This window comes from Coffea arabica, chromosome 6c (genome assembly GCF_036785885.1).
Source record: "Coffea arabica cultivar ET-39 chromosome 6c, Coffea Arabica ET-39 HiFi, whole genome shotgun sequence".
NCBI lineage: Eukaryota > Viridiplantae > Streptophyta > Magnoliopsida > Gentianales > Rubiaceae > Coffea > Coffea arabica.
Window position 1 is genome coordinate 23,339,476 of NC_092320.1, and position 11,571 is coordinate 23,351,046.

At 33.7% G+C, this 11,571-nt stretch overlaps 1 protein-coding gene across 1 annotated transcript; it reads left to right on the plus strand.

Annotated features, from left to right (window-relative positions):
- Positions 1-500: 500 nt before the first annotated feature.
- Positions 501-6,519, plus strand: LOC113692274 (protein NRT1/ PTR FAMILY 3.1-like). The gene is made up of 4 exons (XM_027210662.2): positions 501-732; positions 2,356-2,573; positions 4,354-4,913; positions 5,413-6,519. Exons 1-4 carry the CDS (start codon positions 618-620, stop codon positions 6,347-6,349), a joined length of 1,830 nt encoding a protein of 609 aa, XP_027066463.1. The 5' UTR covers positions 501-617; the 3' UTR covers positions 6,350-6,519.
- Positions 6,520-11,571: the final 5,052 nt, after the last annotated feature.

Consider the following 11,571-nt stretch of genomic DNA (forward strand, 5'->3'; position numbering starts at 1 on the left):
ATCTTTCTTTGTATTTATATACTTTCTCTATTTAATCTTATCTACCATTTCTTATATTTATTTACTTGCCCTAATTAATTTTACATTTTCAAAAAATATGACAGTTGAAATATATTTTAATGAATGCCTATAGAACACCTGAACAGACCCTAAGAATAATACGTATGATAATGTGAATGAAGAAAAAACATATGATCCTTACGATTTAAACTATGGATAAGTTTTTATTTTCTTGCAAAATTAGAAAATGGTCAGTAAGTGTCATATCATTTTCACGCACTTCTAAAGTGGTTGTGTCGTCATTTTCATAATTTTTCTTCTAAAGATTCCACTGGAATATTAGCGAGTGGGTTGGACGTACCTATGTTTCCAAATAAAAGAAGCCAATTTAGAGAATATTAGAAATTGAAAGCTCCACAAATCCCTTTGCGTAGATAAGAAAGCAATCTTTATCAACTTTGACATAAAAATTAAACGAATACTCCAATGTGAACGTCCTAGGCTCACATGGCACTAAAATCAAATTTCAGTTATCACCTGCCTATATATATGTATAGTTTCAGTTCTTCTAAAGTAGCATTCTAATTTCAGTATTCTGCTCAACTGTCAAGTTGGATATGGAGAACAAGATGGAGTTAGAGAAAAAGATGAGTGAAAGTGGAGAAGAGCATGGAGAGTCCAAAACAAAAAAGAGGCAACTTGGTGGAATCAAAACTTTGCCAATTATCCTTGGTGAGTCCTTTTTCATGGAGTCAGTTCTTTTCCATTTTTTGGTTAAAGGCCGTTGTCTTAATTCTTGAATTTTGTTATCTTTAATTAAATGTGAATTGTATCTTTAAACTAAATAAATAATGATTCCTAAACACAAATTTTGATATTCAAATCTAAAATGGTACTTATACAATAAGTAACCTCACTTTTGATGCCAAAAATGGTAGTGTTCATGGTCGAACCTCCACTTTATCCCTCTTTCCACAAGGAAAAAAAGCTTTGTTTCATCTTCGCAAAATGATTCTTATTTACAAGTACTTTAAATTTTGTTTCAAGCTGATTTTTGCTCAAATCGTGGAACCCAAACCGCCCCCCACACACACCTCCCCCAAAAAAAATTTCAGTAATGCTGACTGCTGATTTTTCGTGTTACTTCCTTATTCTACACCGCCTCCCTCCAAAGAAGAGGAAAAACATAGAGGAGAACATGTTCCACACCCATAAACTGGCAATATTTTAGACCACCCGTGAAGCTGCGCTTAAGATGCTGAGTTCTTGAACAGAAGTTTGGATTCAGCTGTAAAAACAACACAAGCATAAAATTCCAGTTTCAAAAATGGTGAAAATTGTGGTGGGAACAAATAATAGACAAATACGTAAAGACAAAAAAGTAATCACGCAGGTCGTTTTAGCTTGAAATAATTGCAATTAGTTAGGGAGCTGTCGTTATCGATTGAATTGTATGACAAATGGTACATCAAACTGTTATTACAAGGATATCAGGTTTTTTTTTAATTCATTTCTTGCGATAGACCAAGAAATATTTGTAGCTCTTCTTCTTTTTTTTTTTTTACGGAAGCGTTAGACCTTGAATTGAAATCAAAGCAAGCTATACAACTTGAGCAACGGTCCATGCGGAGCTTTACAATTGTATCATTCGACACTGAGGACTTACATATTTCTCATCTTGTACTAAAGTAGTAGCATACATGCTAATTCTTCTACCTAAACCATTTGTAGCTCTTCTTCGCAAATGAAGTTTTGGTAATTTGTGTTGATGGCTTTGATCCATTTTGTTTCCATTACGTTAGGCATACCTAAATGCTTCTTTTGCGTGGAGCATTGAGAGGTTGAATACTTGTACACCCCTCTTGATACAGTCACACATTTTCTGAACTGTACGTAATATTACTCCAGATTAGCTGGAGATAGCCATTCTGCCATAACAAGGATTAAGGAAAAATATAACATTAAGCCAGATTTGGATCGAAAAGAATAATGACAAGCCAATAGTTCCTTGGCCTAGTGTAAAATAACTGAGATTGAGGTCCTGACTACTTTCAAGAAATGTGAGTTTATTCCAAGTATAGGTCAATGTTCATTCTAATAACTTAATCGTTATTGGATGTAATGAATCCTTAGGCATTAATTTCATAATTATAAGTGACTTGTATTCAGCTATTCATGTTAAGAAAAAGAATAATCCCAAATTAGTTACATATTGTTGTAGGACCAACGTAACATTTGATTATTAGCTGGTGGCTTTGGATTTTGGTGTTTTGAGTAATCGAGAGCATATTGACTATAGAACAAAATGAAAACCATTGTCTTTTTTTTTTTTTGGTTTTATTTTTGTTTTGACAGCAAACGAAGCATGTGACAAGTTTGCATCCACTGGCTTCCATGCAAACATGATAATATATTTGACCAAAGTGCTAAACTTGCCACTGGTGAAGGCCTCCAACATTCTCACCAACTTCAATGGAACGGCCAACTTCACTCCTCTGATTGGTGCTCTAATTGCTGACTCTTTTGCTGGCCGATTCTGGACAATAATTTTTGGATCCATCATCTATACACTGGTCCTTTTCTATAACTTTTGCTCTATCAATTCCCCCCCCCCCCCTCCTCCCTTCTTAAGTAAATAATTAGATTTAAATATTGAAATATATGAGGCAGGATTATTTATCAGTGAAGCACATAATTATAGCGAGTTTTTGTCGATTTATATGCTGCACCTCACAATAATAATATTCACGTTACAGGTAGCAAAAAAATATAGATTTATATGTAGAAAAGTTCAAAGAACCTAATGATGGCTTTTGTGCAGGTGAAGTCTAACGAGCCGAGTCGAGGTCAAACACAGAAAGAGTTCACCTGCAAAGTAGGGAGTGACCGGGGCTAAATTCCCTTGGATCACTTCGATGCTTAAGACAGTAATGGTTGGGAGTTATATTGGGTGAGATGAAGTGTGTACCTTTCAAGTGAGCAATGAGTTGATACTTCTACCAATGGAGTTAGGGAGTAGAATGATGAGATCTACTAATGATGACACCACCATCATACCTTATCCTACGAGGTCAAGCTGCGGATAAACCTCATCATTTTGCTTCCTAATTCCATCATTATAAGTATCAACTCATTGCTCGCTTGAGAGATGTGCACATCAACTTACCCAATATAACTCCCGACCATTACAGACTTAAGTATCGGAGTAATCCCGGAAAATTAAGTCCCAGTCACTTCCTATTTTACAAGTGAGCTAGTCTGGTGCTTGACCTCGGCTAAGCTTGTTATACGTCGCCAGCATAGCTTTCAAATGATGAAAGTAATAAACTTTAATAAAAAAAAATTACTTCAGTGGAAAACAAGCCTTCAAGAAATGTACTTTTATAAACAATTGCTGCTAAATTATCATAATAAGCATGTGTATGTATTTTTTAACAAGTCAATGCAGACTACATAAAATTTGTAAATTTGCATGCCCAAATCACTGTCAATTATTACATTTGGATTGCTATCATTAACAAAAAATTATTCGTTTGCATTATAAGTATTTTTTTAAATCAACTTTTTTTTTATCTTTTCAAATATCATTTTATCTCACATACGTCATATCATAAATAATATTATAATAATTATTTTAAATAATCTCCTATCCAAACACAGTAATTTTTCTCTGTGGTGCTTGGATCGATTATTACTCTATATAGGACCTGGAGCCACCTTAGTTGAGTTTGCACAACATATATAATACCTTATTAGAAGAATTTTTTAATCTGCATGGTAATTTATCAATTTCTGGTACATGTGCTGAATATCAATCAAATTATACTTTGATTGTAGAACAATTTTGGACATACGCCTAAGTAAATTTTTTTTTTTAAATATATAGTGAACATAGGCATAAAAAACTGATCGACAAAATAAAATAGCTTGCATTTAAGCAAACAATAATGTAACTGAGTATTTTTACACCTCTATAAATTGGTAACATCACAAACATTTTCCGGAAAAAATGCTCATTACTTATACTTTATTAGCCCTCCACATTTAAAATAGTTCATTTTAGTCCGAAACATATTCAATACATAACAATTTGGTCCAAATTTTGTTTTCAGCTGCATTTTGCATTAGAAAGTCACAACAGGATAGGACTACATGTTATTAATAATGTAATAGGTAACTAAAAAACCTACACCACTTGTACTGAAAAATAAAAGTATATGTATTTCAAAGCTCTTTTTAGAAAGTCAGAGCAAAAGTTAAAAAGGGTAACTTTTTCTGTTGATTTCAATCACAATGTCCAATTTCAGTACATACTAAATGATGGTAATAAAACTGGTATGAATTTTTTAACAGGGAATGGTGACCATTACAGTATTTGCTTTCGTACCATCACTACAGCCTCCACCATGTCCAACACAACAAAACTGCAAAGAAGCCTCAAGCCTACAGCTGTGGATCCTCTACATATCTCTTCTTCTACAAGCCATAGGAAGCGGTGGCATTAGGCCTTGTGTTGTTACCTTTGCTGCTGACCAATTCGACATGACCAAATCGAAAGTCGAAGCTCGAAAATGGAATCTCTTCAACTGGTATTATATATCCATGGGAGTTGCAACAATTCTTGCTTTAACTGTGGTTGTGTATGTCCAAGACAGTGTTGATTGGGGCTGGGGTCTTGGAATTCCTACCATTGCTCTAGGTTTATCAACTATAGCCTTCATTGGGGGATCCCCTCTTTATAGGAAAGTAAAACCAGGAGGAAGTCCACTGGTTAGATTGACACAGGTGATCGTTGCAGCATTCAAGAAGAGAAATGTTGTAGCACCAGCTGACTCAAGTCTTTTGTACAAGAACAAGGTTCTTGATGCTGGAATTTCGTCCAGTGGCATGCTTCTACACACAAATCATCTAAGGTAATGTCTACTTTATATGAATCATTATAGTAAGTTGTTTTTCCTACTTAAGCCGAAACTTTTATTGCTTTAATTAGCATTGGCGCACATCATAAAGTTCAGAAATTGTAAATAATACTACCTCCATTCCACTAGCCTTGTTATTTTTGTTGATTTGAGTGTCCAATATCATTGTCATTTTTCCAAAAAGTCAAATTGTGCTATTTACTTTCGAATCTTACCCTACATCAGTAAAAATTAAACACTCATTTTTTTCTCTAATTTTTTAGTATACAATAATTATGTAAGACGTGCGTAGAGTAGAAAAAGACTGTCTACATTTCCTATAACCCTTGTCAACACATTTATATAAGACTCATTGGATCCCCAATATCCAATTTACAATTCCCCCTATATTGTTTGACATGATATTTTCATGACATTTTATGGTTCTTTTAAAGTATCCGTTGATTTTTTATGTGTCACTCATTGATTTTGATATGCTACGCTGATTTTGAAGGTGGCTGGATCAAGCTGCCATAGTGACTGATAGGGACATAGATGAGTCAAACCAACCAAACCTATGGAGATTATCCACTGTCCATAGAGTTGAAGAGCTGAAATCTATGATAAGAATTTTGCCCATTTGGGCAGCAGCAATTTTACTAATCACTTCATATTCAAATCAGCACAGCTTCACCATCCAACAGGCTCGTACCATGGATCGCCACCTATCCCCTTCCTTCGCGATTCCTCCAGCAAGCTTAGCCATCTTCAGTGTCAGCACTTTGGTCATTGGTCTTGCAATTTACGAGCGCCTTTTTGTCCCTTTTGCTCGACGAATCACTGGCAATCCAACAGGCATCACATACCTACAAAGAATAGGTATAGGGTTTATAGTTAACATTCTTGCCACTCTTGTATCAGCCCTCGTGGAAATCAAGCGAAAACAGGTAGCTGCAAAGCATAATCTCCTAGACAAGCCTACTGCTGTCATTCCCATAAGTGTCTTTTGGTTAGCTCCACAGTTTTGCCTCCATGGAATTGGTGAAGTTTTCGTGTCTGTTGGACTACTGGAATTTCTCTACGATCAATCCCCTGAGAGCATGAAAAGTATTGCGGTTGCGCTTTCTTCGATTTCAATGTCATTGGGGAATTACTTTGGCACAATCTTAGTCTCTTCAGTTCATAAATACAGTGGTAAAGAAACAAATTGGCTGCCTGATAGGAATCTCAATCGCGGAAGATTGGAGAATTACTACTGGGTGATAACTGGAATACAAGTAGTAAATGTGATTTATTATCTAATAAGTGCTTGGTTTTATACATATAAACCATTGGATTTGGCAACTGAAAGCAGGGATGGAATGGATTTGGAGTTAGCAAAGCAGAGAATTTTGCCTGTCGATTCTAGAGTAAAGGCAGAAACAGAACAAGAAAGAATTGGAACATGTTAGAATTGCCTGTATATTAGTTGATGATGTGCTTGCACCTTTTTATGACTGCTTCCTGCAGTTCAGTGGATTGAAAGTTGAAATATATATGGTGGGGGAAACATGAATTTGTTCCTTTTATTGTGCTCTGCTGGGGCACTATAATTAGATTCTCAGTGCCAAGTTCTCAGTTACTTTCCACTGCCAACTCCAAGATCTTGCTCTCCAACTTACTTTTTTGTTAAACCTTTGATGTTCTCAAATTTGTGATGCATATAGTGATAGTGATTCTGAAATTTTAAACAAACGGCTCATAAGATTCTTAATCAATATGCGATAGTCTGGACAAAAAAGTAAAGAGCAAATTGCCCTCATTCCAATATAGATAAATAGGCAAAAAACGTAATCAAGTACTATAACGTTTCAGTCAAATATCATCAGTTGCTCGAAAAAACACTACTTATTATAACGTAGTCCCTTGAAAAAGTAAATCTCAGCCTGCCCTTCAACCTTAAACCACGTAACAACTAATGCCTCCACCACTACTTAGTAGTGGATTTTGTTGCCATCTCGGGTAGCATTTCCACTCCTTGCTGCTTGATCATTAGCACTTCGAGTAGCAATTCCAGTACCTCTTGCTGCTTGATCACTAGCACTTGCGGCAGGTATGTTTGAAGGTTGATTTGGCTGTGGTGGGCAAGGAACTCTGCTGCTTGGCCCGTACAAATAGCTAGAGCAATTTCCATATTCAAACCAACACAGCTCGGCTTTCTTTTTGCAATTCCTAATCGTCCTTAAGAGCTCCGTGGGATGACACATTCCTGATAGTATCATTGTTCCGTCTTGTTCCCCTTTATAATTGCGAACTGATGGTGTAGAGAAGAGAAATGAATCCACACCAAGATTTAGCCAAACAAATTAAGCATTTAGATTCAGTCAGTCCATAATTTCTGGAATATAAATTATATGCGTTGAAGGCTCAAAACTAACCACTGAAAATTCTGGATAATTAATTAAGAAAAACTAAAGCACTTTTCTCACCCACTCTAAAATGCAAGACTTGTGAATTACAAGGACACATACGTAATATGGGAAACAAATTCGACATTTTTTTGTTAGCAATAATAGCAATACTTTTTGTTTGGACTAGGGGCAGTGATTCCGTGTGATTCACTTTGGTTGTTGTATTTATTATCTTATTTGGTATAGAGTTGGTGTATTATTATATTCGTGAAAAAAGTGACGCATATAAATAAATATTTCACATGTATTCATTACAACATTAGAATGATTAATGTGATTGCAAATAAAAATTTTCAGCGTATACAATAACCGAATTGAATCACACACAACACAACTGTATTATACCTATTTCTTTTTAATCGTATAGCTAAACATCTTTACACACAGGTGTTGAAGGGAAAATCCCTTCATTTTCTGTGACCAAGACTATTCTACTTACAACTAAATCAGAGATAGCAACGTATGCGAAGCGATGAAACAATAGAGGAAAAAAGAAAATGAATAAAGAGGGAACAACAAAGTGAAAGTTTAACATTACCTTGGATACAATCAATTATTTGTATTCTTGCCTTTTGCCACCCCTTTTGAAGCTTATTCATTTTTATAACACAATTCTGAAGAAAGTAAAATGAAATACAGAACCAATTAAATGAGTGAGAGATTAAGCATTGAGAAATTAATTATCTAAATTTAACTTTTGATGAAAAGGAAATTATAATAGAATATACCATGAACATCAACTCCTCTTGCTCGACTTGAGGAGGTATTTCAACTTGTCGTTTCCGAGCAAAGAAACTGAAACCAAGGAACTTCATGGCAAATCGTTGTTGCTGTAGAGGATGTGATGAAAAACAAAATGGGAAATCAATAATTAGCCTAGTGATATCGATGAGGAGCAGAATTGATGAGAAAGATCACGTATTGCAAACTGAAATAGTGTACTATAACTTTTGGGTACTTTTTCCTTAAATATGCCTAACAATGCTAGTCCAAGTCTTTTCATGGTGTAAAAATTATATTCTAGAAAAATGCTTTTTTTTTTAAGACAAATGCTATTGACTCCTGTATATATTATAGCACTGGAATAGATGCATGCCAATTATTTGAATTTCAATTAAGCTCTTAATTTTCTAATTATCAGTTACTTTTTTAGTTTTTTTTCCTTCTCTTAACAAAGAAATTTGCAATTGAGCATTTTTTATGATGCACATATCTCTCGAAAAACCCAGTCAAATCTCCTTCACAAACTTCATACCGATGTATACGACAACAATTACAAAAATCAAAAATAAGAAAAAAAAATGCAATAAGCAACAAATATAATTGAAAGACTGAAAAGTCTAAAATAATCAGATAAAATAAATGCTCAGATACGCATGTGCATTCTTAGAAACATTGCAACAATCATAGATTCGCTATCAAATTAAATATGCTTTGGTACCCAAATAAAATAGTATTAAAGACGATATTATTGAATAACGTACCTGGAACTCAAGAAATCGATCTACTGTGGCCACTTTCTTGTAAAGAAAACTATAAAGTTTAGGGTTTTATAGTTTTTTCCTTTTGTGGGTGAGGAGAAAAGGTTGAGGGGAATAGAAGTTTGATTCACAATTATAAGACGAAACATTTCCTTTTTTTTGCAGAAGAAAATGAAAGGGAATAATTGTTTCCTTAAGGAATCTAGAGGAAATTAGCAAAAAAGGATACACAATGTAGAAGGAAGTGCTGATTACGGAAACCAGTTTTTTGGAAAAGGGAAAGTAAATAAAAAAGGTGTATAAATAGGGAGAGCAATCAATACAAATTTCTGCATTTATGTGGTAATTTAGGTGTGCTGGCCATTGTTTCTTGTCCGTCTAAAAATTCTCTATTATATTACTATTAGTAATAGATTTTTTATTATTATTTGTTACAAATCATGGTAATTATTATTTTTGTTATTTGTACTTCATAATTTACTACCTATTTGAAATTAAGGGATAATTGCAGAAACTCTCCTGAGGTTTCTAACATTTGCACTGACCTTCCCTATAGTTTGAAAAATTACATTAACCTCCCCTGAGGTTACTAATCCTTTACAAATTTAGTCCAAACGATTAAAATATTGTTTTAGAGAATGAAATTAGAATTTTGTACCAGATTTGCCCTTTGTGCTACATGTCCAATGAATGACAAAGTATTATAAATCAATTAACAATTAATAAACTTTAAGGAGTATAATTTATGGGCAAATACGCATTACTTATTTAAAGTACCGGCTCTTTACAGATATTTTACTTTCAAACATTTAATTTATGATAAATATATCAATATTTGTAAGTAAAATTCCAAAAGTGTTACAGTAATATTCTTGCAAAAAGGAAATCGGTAGGTTATTTATTTAATATAAATTAAATATTTTTTTAAAAAAAGAAATGGCCCATAAAGTATTAATTCTTTATGACTTTCATCCATTACATAAATAAAGTATTTGTTCTTTATGTGCATTTTATTCTGAATCATTTAATTTATATTAAATACATAAATGTTTGTAACTAAAATTGAAAAAGTGTTATATTAATATTTTTATGGAAGAGAGATAGGTAGGTTTTGTATTTAATAAAAATTAAATATTTGAAAGTAAATACAAATATGTATTTGAGCATAAATATTTGTATTAAATTAAATGTTTAAAAGTAAAATACCCGTAAAGAGCCAGTACTTTAAATAGTTACCGGCTCTTTATGGGCAAACACACATTATTCATTTAAAGTGCTGGCTCTTTATGGATATTTTACTTTCAAACATTTAATTTATGATAATATATCAATGTTGTAAGTAAAATTTAAAAAGTGTTACAGTAATATTCTTGCAAAAAGGAAATCGATAGGTTACTTATTTAATATAAATTAAATATTTTTTTTAAAAAAATGATTCATAAAGTATTAATTCTTTATGACTTTCATCCATTACATGAGTAAAGTATTGGCTCTTTATGGGTATTTTATTTTGAATCATTTAATTTATGTTAAATACATAAATGGTTATAACTAAAATTGAAAAGTGTTATATTAATATTTTTACGGAAGAAAGATAAATAATAAAACCGGTGCCAAAAATCGTGGGTTTTACAATATGTTCAAGCCATTGATTGATTTTAAGTTTTGCTTATATTTTATACTGTTCTGGCCTTCCCTGTTAGGTATTCATGAATTGTCTATAGATCCAGAAAAGAATCTGGTATTAATTAGAGGCAATATAGACCCTTTCTTGCTAGTTAAGGAGATTGGCAGAACTGGAAAACCTGTTGAACTTATATTTTATGACAAGGAGCCCAAAATTGAAGAGGACAAGCACCAGTACCATTACGAAAGGAGTGGAAATTGTTGCAAAGAAAAGCATCCTAACCATGATGATGATCATGGCAATCCAAAGTCTTGGCAAAATGGTAGAGAAAAGCATCCCAACTTTTGCTGCCGCGATGATGATCTGCATCCACCCAAGGAAGATAACAATGACGAGGCTCACAAGGATCACGAAGCACCCAGAAAGGAAAAGGATGACGAAGAGGATATATTCAAGCATCCATACTTCCGATTCCAAAGAAATGCAAGTACCAATCGAGGTGTGCCTTCATGGGTGGGGAAACAAATGTTTGGGAATCATGCAGATTATCAGAAACAGGCGCATTTTGACTCGTATAGTTCAAGGTATGAGACTTGGAACCCACAATGCTCACGGTTCTTTGGTGGTGAATCAGCTTCATATGATCATTATCACTCGAGAATGCCGCAGCCACCACCACCATCATATCCATATGATTTTGGGGATTTTGAGAATTTCACTCACTACTTCAATGATTACAATACAAGTGGTTGCATTGTTATGTAGGATATGGGAGAACATTACGTGCTTTCAGAATTACATGTGAAGGAGTAGAAGACATCAACCTGTGTCACCATATATAGTCAAAAAATTGACTCTATGAGTTATTCTTTTGAATTTTAGATATTTGAGATTTCCTTTCTTGCAAGTGCTTAAACGGTCTAGGATGTTGAAATTGATTCACCTTCTCTGTTAGTTGTGATTGTTTGGTTATTGAATTTATTCTGTGAGCTTTGTTGACTGTCTGGTTTTGAAGTTAATTATACCTTATAGATCCATCTGGATGTGTATTTGGATATGAATAGTAGATTTTGAAATGAATGGATTGCAAATATCCTTTAAACCACTTTGTGTGG

What these genes read in the sequence shown, in the direction of transcription:
- LOC113692274 (XM_027210662.2), top strand. Translation starts at nt 618, where the DNA reads ATGGAGAACAAGATGGAGTTAGAGAAAAAGATGAGTGAAAGTGGAGAA. An exon ending in AACTTTGCCAATTATCCTTG is followed by an intron (nt 733 to 2,355) that starts GTGAGTCCTTTT and finishes TTGTTTTGACAG; the next exon opens with CAAACGAAGCATGTGACAAG. An exon ending in CTACACACAAATCATCTAAG is followed by an intron (nt 4,914 to 5,412) that starts GTAATGTCTACT and finishes CTGATTTTGAAG; the next exon opens with GTGGCTGGATCAAGCTGCCA.